We start from the raw sequence: 15,794 nt of genomic DNA on the forward strand, positions 1-15,794 counted from the left end.
TTTAACTTTCACATTACAAACGATAATAGCGTTTAAAACTGCTTCTTTTCCATTGCACAAGTACATTTTTTGAAATTACACAACTTCACTTAAAAAATTCCACTTAATGTCTTCTTTGTGGAGGCGTTTTACGTGACGTGAGATCATTTGGAATGTCAATGTTTAAATTCAGTGTTTTTAGGCATATGTCTTTCAAATTCCCTATATTTGTTGCCAAATATTTTTTTGCCCCATATTTGTTGCTTCTGCATGGCAAAGCAAACCATTGTTGCAAAGCACCTAAGATTATAAGAACTCAAGAACAGGAAGCAACTATCTTGTTAAACCCATTTACCATCGAAGAACTCAAAAATGGAATGGGCCTTATGAAAAATGGAAAATCTTCAGGCCAAATGCGAGACAATAGGTGCTCGATCTATTTAACATCTGTCGTCTACCTACCAGGTTTCAAAATTGTGGCGCAAATCAAAAGTGGTAGCCCTTCTGAAACCTGGGAAAGACCCTGAACTACCGAGTAGCTACCGTCTAATATCTCTGCTATGCCACCGGTATAAATAGTATGAACGACTCATTTTTAACTGCATTCAGAAAAAATTAGATGCAAACTAATCCCACAACAAGCAGGCTTCAGGCCAGGTAAATCGTGCACAGGACAAGTACTGAACTTAACAGAGTACATAAAGGAGGGATTTAAGCAGAAAGATAGTGGGACTAGCTTTGATATACCTCACATTGGCATACAATACAGAGACCTTACTAATTAAAATCTATAACCCTGTGCTTGACTATGACTTGGTAAAGATCATTAGATCACTGTTATGTAATAGACGCTTCTACGTTGAGCTAAATGGAAATCAGAGCAGATGAAAAACTCAAAAATGACCTTCTCCAAGGAAGCGTTCTGGCGCCATCCCTATTTAACATCTATACCAACGACCAGCCAACAACCCCCAAACTGAGAGTTTTGTTTACGCTGACGACCTTGGTATCGCCGTTAAAGGGAAAACTCACACACACACAAGTAGAGTAGACAATGGAAGAGCCTTTAAGCATGATGTCAACTTACTACAAAAAAAAACTTATTAAAAACAACCCCTACTAAAATCTAAGTATGTGCATTCCATCTCATCAATCATTTGGCGCATGTAAAAATGAATGTATCTTGGGGGGACAACACTTGGAACATACTGATAAGCCCAAATATCTTAAAGTCATACTAGACCGGCCACCAACATATAAAAATTCCACTGTTAGAGTACAAGACAAAAGGTTACTACGAGAAACAACCTTCTCCGGTTGGGAGTAAGTGGGGTGCAAATCCACAGGTCTTAAAGTCAGCTGAGGCCGTATGTGTCTCAGCAGGGAAATATCTTGTCCCGTCTGGGTTAGATCTAGACACGCCCAACAAGTCACCACGGCATTAAATGAAACCTGTAGAATAACTACCGGTTGTATAAAATCTCTATCCCTACTGTACCGGGCGCATCTAAACATTCCTTATATGTATTTGGCACCTAGGACTTTTCTATTGGTTCTTTGCAGCACACGGCCATATTTCAACCAATAGGCGGCGAGGTGCCAAACACGCATACGGAATGTTATTCCTTAGACAACTTTTTATTAGAGTCAGTTAAAAGGAGATTGATTAAAATACTTGTTAATGTATTATTAAATAAAAATAAATCAATTCTATAGTATTTGAAATGTTATTTGGTCCGAAATTCATATGCGGAATGTTAAATATTCGTAGACCAAAAAGACGACTTTCTATTAAAGTCAGTTAAAGAAGACCGATTTTAAAATATTTTGTTAATGTATTGTTAAAGAAAAATAAAACAATTATTACCTATATGCAATGTTATTTGGTGCAAAATTCATAAATGGGATGGTATATGTTTAGATCTGTTTCAGCTATTCAATTCTGTTGAAGTTTAGGGCTGTGTGCTACCAGACGAAAATACGTTAACTTGGTTATTTTGCGGTTGTATTTTAAATATTATTTATTCTATAAAATATTGTTTATTTAAATAATGGGATTTGCCAAAAAGTTTTAAATACATTGTAATCAATGTAAATAAATACAGAGTCGACATTAGAAATGAAGAAGACATGAATAAATGGCTAAATGAATACAAAGCATATGAATTTCGCACCAAATAACATTGCAAATACTATAATTGTTTTATACAAGGTTTTATACAATTGTTTTATACATGAGGTTGCCTGTCACCTCTTGTAACATAATGGCCTAATGTTATCCACTTACCACGGCTGTAGAGCCGTAGCCATAGGAATTTTATCCATCCTTTGGATTTTGCCATGTTGACATCTATACAGTGAGAACGTAAAGGTTGGAATTAATTCATTTTCTCGAGAATGGACAATTTTGTCCATTTTTTTTATCCAATTTTGTCTATATTTTTAAATTATGACTTTTTGGCATATATATCATAATAGTTACGTCACCCATCTGGGCGTGATGACGCCATCGATGATTTTTTTTAAATGAGAATAGGGGTCGTGTGATAGCTCATTTGAAAGGAAATTCAATTCTCTATTCAGTAGTATAAACATTAACATAATTATTTATAAAGGGTGTCCAAAAATTTTTTTTTTAATTTAATTTATTGATATAAAAAGAAGAATGTATGTAATTTATTTAATTCAAAATACATTTTACTGCTCTCAGAAAACAGAAAAAAATGTTTATTTGAAAAATAATCATCGTTTTTCGCTTAAATTAAATGTTAAAACTGCCAAGAGGCCGGTGGGTGACTGCATTCATATTGAATTTAAGCAAAAAACAATATTTATTGGTTAAATAAACATTTTTTATGTTTTCTGAGAGCAGTAAAATGTACTTTCAATTAAATAAATTACATATATTCTTCTTTTTATGTCAATAAATTTAATTAAAAAAATATTTTTTTGGACACACTGTATAAATAATTATGTTAATGTTTATACTACTGAATAGAGAATTGAATTACCTTTCAAATGAGGTATCACATGACCCCTATTCTCATTTAAAAAAATCATCGATGACGTCATCACGCCCAGATGGGTGACGTCACTAGTATGATATATATGCCAAAAAGTAGTAATCTAAAAATAGAAATTGACCTGTTTCCGGATTTTTTTTCCAATATCGTCCATTCTCGGGAAAATAAATTTATTCCAACCTTTACGTGCTCACTATATAATACTTTTTTAGTCTGTTTTTGAAAGGCTTTGACCTTTGTATTTTTTGGTTGGCTCACTATGTTCTTGTAACACTGATGATGCTCTTGTTACAGAGCGAAAACGTTTTGTTTCTATGTTTGTAGCCCTATAGGGGCTTTTTAAAATAATATACCTTTTACCAAGCCAAAAATTTTTTATTAAATTTTACATTAAAAAATATAATAAATATTTTAAAATCAACCTCCTTTTAACTGACTAATAACAATTTTGATTAAAAAAGAAGCCGCATCTCGATAATGTTTTTGCCTTCCCCCCTACGTTGAGGGTTCTCGGGGGAAACCTGGGGGTAGAGTATCAAACTTTTTGTATCCTATTGATATTTGCAGCAAAATTCAGCTTGTTCATATGAATTTTAGAGTTCAGTGGCCTTTTCGTCGCTGACGACTTGAGCGTTTAGAATATATGAACGAATAACGAATATATACGAAAAGTAAATTAAGTATAAATAAAAAAGTAGTTTTGTCTACGTCATCATTATTATTACGACTTCGCGTGCTTGATGGGCTTATTTTTGTATAAAAAGTATTTTCATGATGATAAGACTCTTTATCGATTGTGAACCCCAAACTTTATTTTTACTTTCAGCCGTTTCATCCGCTTATCGATTAGGTTTTTGAACCAGTTTTGTACTGAACAATGGGAGGTCTGGATCAGACACGCAAACGGAAAATTTTGTGAGAAAAGGGTATTGAGTTCACGGGAATAAGGGAAATACAAATGTTTATAGAAATTCGTTAGTTTTGCACATGTACATATATGTACTTAGACAAGGTATACCAAAGAGGCAGATCATAAATTAAATCACATATTCTGAGGCCAAAAATAGTTCGATTGAACCTAACTTAGCTTAGTACAAATTAAAGTGCACATAAAAACAGTTACAGCCCTTTGAAGTTCAAAAATAAAAATCGATTTTTTCCAATACAGTCAACTCCCGTTTATCCGTGGGGTTAAAGGGGAGTTGACTGTATATCGAAAATTATTCGAGATTTTTTATTGAAAATGGACATGTGGCATTCTTATGACAGGGACATCTTATAATAACAGTTAAAGGACATCGCACACATCTTATGGAAAATATAATGTCACTCAAATTCAATAAAATTTATACCAATAGATTCGTTTTAAATTAACGATCAAATCTTATCATTGCGCCAACTCTCTATTTTCAAAAATAAGAGCAGAAATTGATATAAATAAATCTGAAATCAAATGGGTAGGTACATAAGTTAGAGAGAGAAAAAATATTTTAAAATACCCAGATTTTCGGTACTCCATAAATCAGCGGATTAGTTTCACTAATCCGCTTAGGCCCAGCGGGATTTAAGCTGTTATGAATAGCACTCAGAGCAATAATGATTGTAAACTAACATTTTATGGACTCCAAAAATGTGATTTCGATAAACTTTAATTGCAATTTGCGCCGTAATTAATCATAATTAAGAGTTGGCGCAATGATAAGAATTGATCTATATTAAAACGAATCTAATCGTATAAATTTTATTGAATTTGAGTGACATTATATTTTCCATAAGATGTGTGCGATGTCCTTTGGCACCCCATAAAAATTATATGGGGATTTTGTTCCCTTAAACCCCCTCCCCCAAATATTTGTGTATGTTTCAATTAAATTTTATTGTCGTACCATTGGTTAAACACATTATTTTTAAAACTTTTTTGCCTCTTAGTACTTTTTCGATAAGCCAGTTTTTATCGAGATATTTTGAACATTTGTAAAATTTACCACATATTTTTAAATGGTTAAGTAAGATTATAGAGACCAGGTAACAATATTATGAAAATAATATTCTATAATCATACTTACCATTTAAAAATATGTGGTGGATTTTACAAATGTTCAAAATATCGCGATAAAAACTGGCTTATCGAAAAAGTACTAAGAGGGAAAAAGTTTTAAAAACATTGTGTTTAACTAATGATACCTCAGTAATAATTTAACTGGAACGTATACAAATATTTGGGTAGGGGGGAAGGGTTTAAGGTAACGTTCTATAAGAAATAAAACTGATGAATTATTTTTGTTTCTGGAGGAATTAGGATTTCCCCCGATAGTTGCGGTTACAGAGCACTGGCTTGAAGTCAACGAGCCTTTATTTGTAGAAAAATATACCACAATTGCCAGGTATGATCGCCCAAGTTCGGCTCATGGAGGCACCCTAATTCTCTCTAGAAATAATGATTTTTCTCCGGTAACAAAATACGACTTTTTGTTAAGTGAATCCGTCTTTGAGTTTTCCTTAGTTTATAATAAAAATCTTAGTCTTTACATTATTTGCATTTATAGATCACCTGACTCTGCCGTGGAACTATTTTTTCAGAACCTGCTAAATTTGTTAGATGACCTGCCTCATAAAAGCAGAAAAATTCTATGCGGTGACTTTAACATTAATTATGCTGCTGCTTGTGCTACCCAAGTATCCCTGGTCAACATATTTGAATCGTATGGTCTCTCAATGCACGTTAATTCTCCTACAAGGATTACAAAAACTACATCTACCATAATCGATTATATTGTCTCAGATTTCTCATCCCTTGATGTCTGCTCTAAAGTTATTAATGCGGGACTATCTGATCATGAAGCAGTGTATACGAAGTTTAACATCTTCAACAAACCCTCCTCAAAAGCCAGACGTTTAGGTAGGATTTTTTCCGCCCAGAATTTTCGTAAATTCCAAAATTTATGCTTAACTTCTGAGTGGCAGTTTCCTTCTATGGACGTGGACTATAATTTCAGTGTTTTTCTAGATAAGCTTATCCGCATTTTCAATAAAGCTTTTCCTTTAATTCCTATTAAGCCAAAACATCGAAAACCTTGGGTTACGAAAGGTATCCGCATATCAGCCAAGAATATGCGTTCACTTCTATACATCAAGAAATTTACTACCAATGTTTCTGTCACTGAATATATCACGAAGTACAGGACAACTTATCTAAAACTTGTCAAATCAGCTAAAAAAGCCTATTATCAAAATCGTCTGGGAAGCTCTAAAAGTGTTGCAAAAGAAACCTGGTCTATAATAAACGATCTTCGAAATAAAACTCACACAGCTCAATCATTTTCCCTTCCAAATCCTGAGAGTCTAAACGATTACTTCGTTAATGTCAGTAAAAATATAACATCAACTATTTTGCCGCAAAAAGATCCCATTTCCTATCTCCCTAATTCAAGAAAGGTCTCGAATTCATTCTTTTTAAAACCAGTCGATAACTCTGAACTGACCCAAACAATCAATAGTATCAAAAGCAAATCATCCTGTAGTACTGATGGACTATCTATAAAAATTTTCTCTAATCTCACAGAAAATGTGTTGGAAATCCTCGTCTCACTAATTAATGATTCCTTCGAAAAAGGTCAATTTCCAGAGTGCCTAAAGACAGCCATTATTATTCCTCTTCATAAGGGTGGCGAAAAATCTAATGCCTGCAACTATAGACCTATTGCCTTACTACCGGTACTCTCCAAAATTATTGAGAGACTCATTAAAACTCGACTTATGTCTTTTATCGTTGATAACAACATTTTATCTCAAAATCAATTCGGCTTTTTAACTAATAAATGTACCACTGATGCCATGTTTTCTGTACTACATGAGGTTTATCAAGCACTAAACAATAATTTTTATACTGTCACTGTTTTCTGTGACTATGCCAAAGCTTTTGATTGTGTAAATCACGACATCTTGATTAAAAAACTAAATTTCTATGGAATTAGAGGTATTTCTTTGAATTGGTTCCAATCCTACTTGAATAATAGGAAACAACTAGTTAGAGCAAATGATACTGACTCTAGTCTCAAAAACATTGTATGTGGAGTACCGCAAGGTTCAGTATTGGGTCCTCTTCTGTTTCTTATCTTTATAAATGACATCACTAATTTAAAAATCGATGGGAAAATTTTTCTTTTTGCTGATGATACCAGTATCACTTGGAGCAACTCAACTATAGCATCTCTTCATGAAACTATAACTTCGGATCTACTGACGATAAAGACCTGGTCCGACTCTAATTTACTCTCTTTTAATGTAGATAAAACCGTAGCATTATCCTATAAAGGAGCTCTTCAACCTTTGCCTCTTAATAACAGTCAGATCAGTACCGTTGATTCTGTAAAATTTCTTGGTATTTTTTTAGACAGCAACCTCAAATGGTCCCTTCATATCGATTCGTTAAGTAAGAAACTCGCCTCAGCTTGCTTTGCAATAAGATCTGTCTCAAGGGAACTCAATTTAGCATCTTCTAAAATAACATATTTTTCATTATTCGAGTCTTATCTTCGGTATGGTCTTCCTTTTTGGGGTTCTAGTACAGCTGCTCAATTTGATGTTATTTTTAAATTGCAAAAAAGGGCAATAAGGTATTTGTTTGGCCTCAGAAGATCTACGCATTGCAGAAGTTACTTCAGGAATCACGGAATTTTAACACTTTCATCTTTATATATTCTAGAAACGGTTTGTTTAATTCGTAACCACCTTCATGCCTTTCCAGCAAGGCCCAATCATCTTTACTCCACCAGAAATTCAATCTTTGATATTTATTTACCGATCCCATGCACTGAGTTAGTAAAGAAATCTATATTATATTTCGCAAAAAAACTTTACAACCATCTGCCTTTACAACTTAAATCTGCAACATATTTCCCAAAATTCCGTAAACTGACAAAAGCCTATCTATCTGAAAGACCATATTATTCAATAGAAGAACTTCTTAATGAATAACTAAGAAAATTGGGTTTCATACGCAGTAGCTTAAACTGTCAATTCCTAATGTTGTATTTTAGTTGTTGTAAGTATGTTCAACTTTCAATTTGCAATGTATATAAATTTTGCAATTAATTGTTTTTGTCTTTGGTTTTATATCTTATTTACTGTATATTGACGATTTATCTAATTTTATTGAATTGTAGTTGTTATTTGTTATTTCTTGTTGATATTATTTTTCTTTTGACTGTATGTAAGCTTTGTCCATAAAATTGTAAAAATTTTCAGTGACAATAAAGCATATTTCTATTCTATTCTATAAAAGTTTTTATGGGCTGCACAAATTTTACTGTTATAAACACTATTATATACAGGTATTGGCCACTGTATTTTGGGATTGCAAAGGCATAATTTTAATTGACTATCTTGATAAAGGTAAAACTATCAATAGCCAATGTTATTGTGCATTACTGGACAAATTGATGCAGTAACTTAGTGAGAAATGGAATATGCGGAAGAAAAAGGTGTCGTTTCTCCAAGACAATGCACCGACTCGCAAGAGCGTTGTGACAATAGCAAAAATTCATGATAGACCAGGGCGCATCTGTAAAAATATTAGTACATTTGGACGTTGAGAGCTGACTCAAATTTTTTTGCAGAAATTGCTTGAAAATAAATCAAATAATAATCTCCCTCTCAAAAAGGTCCGGAACATTGTTTAAATAATCAAAATGTCAAAAAATTAAGGAAAAATTCGATTTTTTTCTTGGTTTTTTGATTATAACTTTAAAAGTATTCATTTTCGAGAAAAGTTGTACTAACATAAAAGTTGCATAATTAAATTTCCTACAATATAGAATTGGTTAAAAATTTAAAAAATAGTCACCCTTGTTGCAAAATAGCAATAATTGTGAAAAAAACATACAAAAACAAGTATTCGCATTTTACGTTTTTTAACCATTTATGCTACACTTAGGACCTTCATATTTCACCCTGAAAAACTTTATGATACAGTAAAACAATGCTGTAAATTTCATTAAGATCGATTCAATACATTTTGCAAAAAATATTTTGCAATCCAGCTTTCGTAAAAAAAATTCATTTTTTCAAAATGTCACAGGGCTGAAAATAAAGCAGATAGCAAGTTGAAATTTTTTTTGCACATAGAAGTGTACTGTACCTTTCATTTGCAATTTTGCAAAATCAAAATCGATTAATTACCACGGCGTCAGGAAATTTTTTATATGAACATTAATTATTGGTGCTACGCGCAGGACAGCGGATAGTTTGCTCTGATTGGGCATTCCAATGACTGATAATGATTGATACATTTTAATTTTTATTACATTTCGATATAAATAAATAAATTGGTTTATTGCAAAATAAAAACACATACTCTGCCCTGAAATAACACTTTTATTAGCAAAAACTTTCTTTGTTCATATATTTTAACTTAAATAATAAAATTTTATTATTTTTAAACATATGCAATTTTTTAAACAATATTTCACAAGCAATAATAAAATTAGTTTGATTTTTGTGGAATTAAAATATTAAAATACAACAAAATATAGAGTAAGAAAATAATATATTAGATAAAGATTGGAAGACATTTTGGTGGAAATCAACTTGTGTGAATCGAACACCGCTGTCCTGCGCGTAGCACCAAAAATTATTGTTTATTTCAAAAATTTTCTGTCGCCGTGGTAATTAATCGATTTTAATTTTGAAAATTGTAAATGAAAGGTACAGTACACTTCTATAAGCAAAAAAAAATTTCAACTTGCTATCTGCTTTATTTTCAGGCCTGTAACATTTTGAAAAAATGAATGTTTTTGCGAAAGCTGGATTGCAAAATTTATTTTGCAAAATCTATTGAACCGATCTTAATCAAATTTACAGTATTGTTTTACTGTATCATAAAGTTTTTCTAAGTGAAATATGAAGGTCCTAAGTGTAGCATAAGTGGTTGAAAAACGTAAAATGCGAATACTTGTTTTTGTATGTTTTTTTTCGCAATTATTGCTATTTTGCAACTAGGGTGACTATTTTTTAAATTTTTAACTAATTTTATATTGTAGGAAATTTAATTACGCAACTTTTATGTCAGTACAACTTTTCTCGGAAATGAATACTTTTAAAGTTATAATCAAAAAACGAAGAAAAAAATCGAATTTTTCCTTAAATTTTTGACATTTTGATTATTTAAACACTGTTCCGGACCTTTTTGAGAGGGAGGATAACTCAAATATTATTATTTGATTTATTTTTAAGCAATTTCTGCAAAAATATTTGAGTCACCTCTCAACGTCCATCTCAAAACAGATGCGCTCTGGACTATGAGTTGAGGTTCGAATTGCTTTCTCATGCGGCTTATTCTCCGGATTTGGTCCCCTCCGATTATTATGTGTTCCCAAATCTGAAGAGATGGCTCGTAAATAAAAAATTCAGCTCGAACGAATTGAAAAAACAAACAGCTATTTTGCAGAGCTTCCAGAATCATACTCTTCGCACGGCATAAAAAAGTTGGAAAATCGTTGGAATCGTTGTATTGAGCTAAAAGGAGACTATATCGAGTAAAATAAACGTATTTTCAGGAAAACAGTGTTTTTCATTTAAAAGGACGTTACTTATCAGACCATATACAGTATACAGTGCGTCTATAAAATAACGCATAAATTCATTATTTCGTAAACTGGCGACTTTAAAAAAAAATCCCGAAATAGGTCGATTTTTATTTTTAAATTACGATTTTTTCGCATATATATCATACTAGTGACGTCATTTATCTGGGTGTGATGACGTAATCGATGATTTTTTTAAATGAGAATAGGGGTCATGTGATAGCTTATTCGAAAGGGTATTAATTCTCTACTCACTAGTATAAACATTAACATAATTATTTACGCAGTCTCCAAAAAAAATTAAATTAAATTAATTGACACAAAAAGATGAATGTGTGTAATTTGTTTAATTCTAAATACATTTTACTGCTATCAGACAACATAAAAATGTTTTATTAAAAAAAACATTGATTTTCAGTAGTAATAACCCAAGGACATTGATAATTGTTCGAAAAAATTTTATAACAGATTTCGAAAGCTTGTTGCTTGGAAACAGACCGACGCCGTAGGCGGAGGTCTGTTGCCTGTAAGCAACAAGCTTGAGAAAGTTGTTAAAAAATTTTTGAGCATTTATCAATATTCGAGGGTTATTCGGATAGAAAATTTTTTGCTGGTTATGAAAAAAAAATACAGAGCATAAACAATTTATTTAAATGTGCAATTAACAATTCTTCCACCGTCCGATTTCCATCTAATTCATATTTTCTATCATTGCAAAAGTCCATAAACGCTTTCCATACAAATTTTTTACTGTAAACAGTATTCTTTGGTATATTTGATTCGATAATTTCATTAATATTCTCATCAGTATTACAACCAAATCGTGACATTTTGAAATATTGAATATTTGAAATGTCAAAATCGAAATGAAACGAAATGTAGGTATCCATAGCTACATGATTGAGTGAAAACAGCCCATGGGATCTGTTTTCAGTATAATGTTGGTTTTATTGGTTGTATTCAATCAGATGACCACAAATTAATTGATTTCATTGGATTTCTAATTGAGCAAAAAATTTTCAGTAGTAATAACCCAAGGACATTGATAATTGTTCGAAAAAATTTTATAACAGATTTCGAAAGCTTGTTGCTTGGAAACAGACCGACGCCGTAGGCAACAAGCTTAAGAAAGTTGTTAAAAAATTTTTGAGCATTTATCAATGTTCGAGGGTTATTCGGATAGAAAATTTTTTACTGTAAACAAACAGTATTCTTTGGTATATTTGATTCGATAATTTCATTAATATTCTCATCAGTATTACAACCAAATCGTGACATTTTAAAATATTGAATACCTGAAATGTCAAAATCGAAATGAAACGAAATGTAGGTATCCATAGCTACATGATTGAGTGAAAACAGCCCATGGGATCTGTTTTCAGTATAATGTTGGTTTTGTTGGTTGTATTCAATCAGATGACCACAAATTAATTGATTTCATTGGATTTCTAATTGAGCAAAAAATTTTCGCTAAAACAAAATGTTCAAATCGCCAAGAGGCATTTGCGTGGCAGCTTTAACATTGAATTTAAGCGAAAAGCAATATTTATTTGTCAAATAAACATGTTTTTCCAGTTTTCTGACGACAATAAAACGTATTTTGAATTAAATAAATTACATACATTCTTCTTTTGGTCTCAATTAATTTAATTAATTTTTTTTTTAAACTCCCTATATTAATAATTATGTCAATGTTTATATTAATGAATAGAGAATTGAATACCCTTTCAAATAAGCTATCTTCTCTTTCTTCTTAAGGTGCCTATCCGTTCCGGATGTTGGCGACCAGCATGGCTATCCTAACTTTGCTTGCTGCTATTCTGAATAGTCCGGTTGTCGATGTATTAAACCACTTTCTCAGGTTTTGAAGCCAAGATATTCTTCTCCTCCCTGGTCCTCTCTTTCCAAATACCTTGCCTTGAAGAATGAGTTGCAACAAGCCATATCTCTGTTCATTCCTCATAACATGGCCAAGCTATTCTAGTTTGCGCTCTTTGATTGTGTTAATAATCTCGCATTCCTTGCCTATTCTACGTAGAATCTCAACATTAGTCACACGATCCACCCACGAAATTCTCAAAATGCGCCTGTAACACCACATCTCGAATGCCTCGAGTTTTCTCAAAGAAGCCTCCGAAAGTGTCCAGGCCTCTACTCCGTATAATAACGTAGAAAATACATAGCATCTGATGATAGAGATTTTGGTAGCAAGAGATAAATCGTGGTTTCTGAAAAGAGACTTCATCATTATGAACGCTGATCTCGCTTTTCCTATGCGTTGTTTTATTTCACTTGAGTGGTCCCACTGGCTGTTTATGTTGGTACCAAGGTGTGTGTAGCTGCGACTCTGTCAATTAGTTGTTGGTTAACCAAAAGCTGTGTATTTAATATTTCGCGCTTGCTGACTACCATGTACTTTGTTTTTTTCGTATTGAGATCAAGTCCGTATTCTCTACTTATATCTGATATGCGCGACATTATTCTTTGCAAGCCATCTAGACTGTCTGCAAAAACTACAGCGTCGTCGGCATATCTAATGTTGTTCAGACGCACTCCATTGACTAATACGCCTTCCTGTAGTTCTCCCAGCGCTTGCTCGAAGATACATTTAGAGTATATATTAAACAGCACCGGGGACAGGATGCATCCTTGCCTCACTCCTCTATCTATGTAGACTGCCTCTGTCAATTGGTCATCCACTTTAATATTGGCAGTTTGTTGTAATACAAATTATATATGATTCTCAAGTCTCTATCATCTACTCCCGCTTCTTTCAAGATGTTAATGAGTTTATCATGTTGTACTCTATCAAACGCCTTCTTGTAGTCGATAAAACAAATATACACGTCACAGTCAACATCCCTGCATCTTTGCATTAGCACTTGGACAGCGAATAGAGCCTCTCGGGTGCCTAAGGCATCGCGGAATCCAAACTGCGTCCATGATACCTGTTCTTCGCATTTTTTTATATATTCTGCCGTGTATCACTTTCAGAAACGTTTTGAGTAAGTGGTTCATTAGGCTAATTGTTCTGTAGTCTTCACATGTTTTGGCATTTACTTTTTTGGGTAAAGTTACGAAGTTCGACTTTAACCAGCTTTGGGGTATTTTTCCAGTTACGGATATTTTGTTGAATACAGTTGTTATCCATTTTATTCCTTGTTCATCCATAAGTTTTAGGAATTCTACATAAAACTGGTCAGGCCTTACAGCTTTACCATCTTTAGTTGTTTTAATAGCTGACGTGACTTCTTCAATGGTAATCGGGGGTCCTGTTTGGCATTCAGTGTCTTCAATGGTATTCTGCCTTTCATCTGCAAAAGTTACTTCCACATATTTCTTCCACGTGTCTAGTTTTTCTTCCAAACTTAACAGTGGTTTGCCTTGGTTATCTGCCAAACACCCAACTCTTCTAGGTTTGTATAAGCCTGCAGCTTCTTTAACTTTTTTGTACATATTGAATGAATCGTGTTTATGTTGCAATTGCTGGATTTCCGCACACTGTTCTCTTAGTCGTGTATCCTTAGCTATTCTAATTGCTTTTTTGATCTAACCTATCACATGACCCCTATTCTTATTTAAAAAATTAACGATTACTTACGTCATCAAGCTCAGATGGATGACGTCACTAGTATGATATACATGCCAAAAAATTGTAACTTAAAAATAAAAATCGACCTGTTTCTGGATTTTTCCTTAAAGTCGCCGGTTTACGAAATAATGAATTTATGCGTTACTTTATGAACGCACTGTAGTTAGTATCTTGAAATCACTCTTTAAAATAAAGCTATCACAGTAGTAGGTATATTCTTTATTTCTTTCTAGGTTTAGGAGTCGGCTTGGCATCCTCATCAACATTCGTGGCCCTTAGCAATTACTTCGTTAAGAGACGTGGACAAGCCGTAGGTTTCTCTTTGGCAGGTACGGCTGTAGGTATGATGGTGATGCCACAGGCTATTCGATATCTATTGGAGTGGTATTCATTTCGAGGAGCAATTTTAGTACTTGGGGCATTTGCTATGAATGGTATTGCGGGCTCCGCGGTACTACAACCCGTCGAGTGGCATTTGGTTGATGAGGAAGTTGACGAAGAAGCGGGAGTATATCATCAGGTTTGTTTCGAATGTTTCGAACTGCACATTGACCCAAAAATTTAATGTATGAATAATAATTTATTGATAGAAATGAAAGCTAAATTTCGAAAGAAATTAACAATTTTATATGTCTCCTATAGGCGTTTTATAAAGTTTATAACCAAATACACTCAACGATACAATTAACTCCACAGCTTGTATCTCTTACAATTTGTGTATCAATAATGTGCAATAGCTTACGATGCTTAGCAAAAATCCAATGTTTAAAAATCTTCAAGAAAATGCAAACAAACATAATTTTCAAAATCATAGTCTAATTAAGAAAATACAAGTATTAATAATTTTTTTTGACATCCATTTTATTGCAATCTATTTAATACAAAATAATAAACAATACATATGAGTGTTACGAAAGTGACACAGTCAGTATTCACCCAGTGGTGAATACCTAAAAGAGTACAATAATCATTGAATTAATTTGAATACTACAATTTGGTACAATAGTAATAAGATTAGTTAGTGTTGAAGTCAAGAGTGTCTGTTCTTTTTAGTCTTCTGTTCTGTAGGGGTGTCAGGAGATTGGTGACCAATATGTTTGGGTGAACCTGTAGTCTATTGTGGTACTTGGAGCACAGATAAATAATTTATTCTTTAACGGTTTGGACTTGGAGATCCCTATGTATATTATCGTTGGAAATGTACCAAGGAGCTTGGCACAGTTGCCTTAGAACTTTTGATTGAAAGCGCTGTATCTTGAGTAAATTTGTTTCACTGGCAGTTCCCCAGATTTGGATGCCATACGTCCAGATGGGTTTCAGTACACATTTGTAGATCAGCAGTTTATTGTCTAGACTTAGGCGTGATTTTTTATTCATGAACCAGTAAATCTTTACGAGTCCCAGTTGCAGTCGTTTGTTCCAAATATGCTTTTGCCATGTTAGGCGGCTGTCTAGGTAAATTCCCAAGTATTTGACGTCGCTTCTTATTGGCAGTGGTGTGTTGTTAAAGGTTACAGCTGGATTGATCTCCTTCCTTAGTGTAAACGTAATGTGTGTTGACTTGGAGCTATTAACTTTGACTCTCCACAGTTTAAACCATATTTCAAGTCTATTTAA

At 33.1% G+C, this 15,794-nt stretch overlaps 2 protein-coding genes across 8 annotated transcripts in view; one reads left to right on the forward strand and one right to left on the reverse strand.

Moving 5' to 3' along the window:
- Positions 1-15,794, reverse strand: part of LOC114328595 (uncharacterized) — a 288,450-nt gene that overhangs the window by 187,218 nt on the left and 85,438 nt on the right. The window lies entirely within an intron of this gene.
- LOC114328597 (uncharacterized) overlaps positions 1-15,794 on the forward strand; it is a 109,847-nt gene that overhangs the window by 68,267 nt on the left and 25,786 nt on the right. For all 7 annotated transcript variants that reach the window (XM_028277481.2, XM_028277484.2, XM_028277480.2 and 4 more), the window contains one exon: positions 14,411-14,697. In XM_028277481.2, the coding sequence (XP_028133282.1) occupies positions 14,411-14,697 (287 nt within the window). The remainder of the gene's footprint in view (positions 1-14,410; positions 14,698-15,794) is intronic.

This window comes from Diabrotica virgifera, chromosome 1 (genome assembly GCF_917563875.1).
Source record: "Diabrotica virgifera virgifera chromosome 1, PGI_DIABVI_V3a".
Lineage (NCBI taxonomy): Eukaryota > Metazoa > Arthropoda > Insecta > Coleoptera > Chrysomelidae > Diabrotica > Diabrotica virgifera.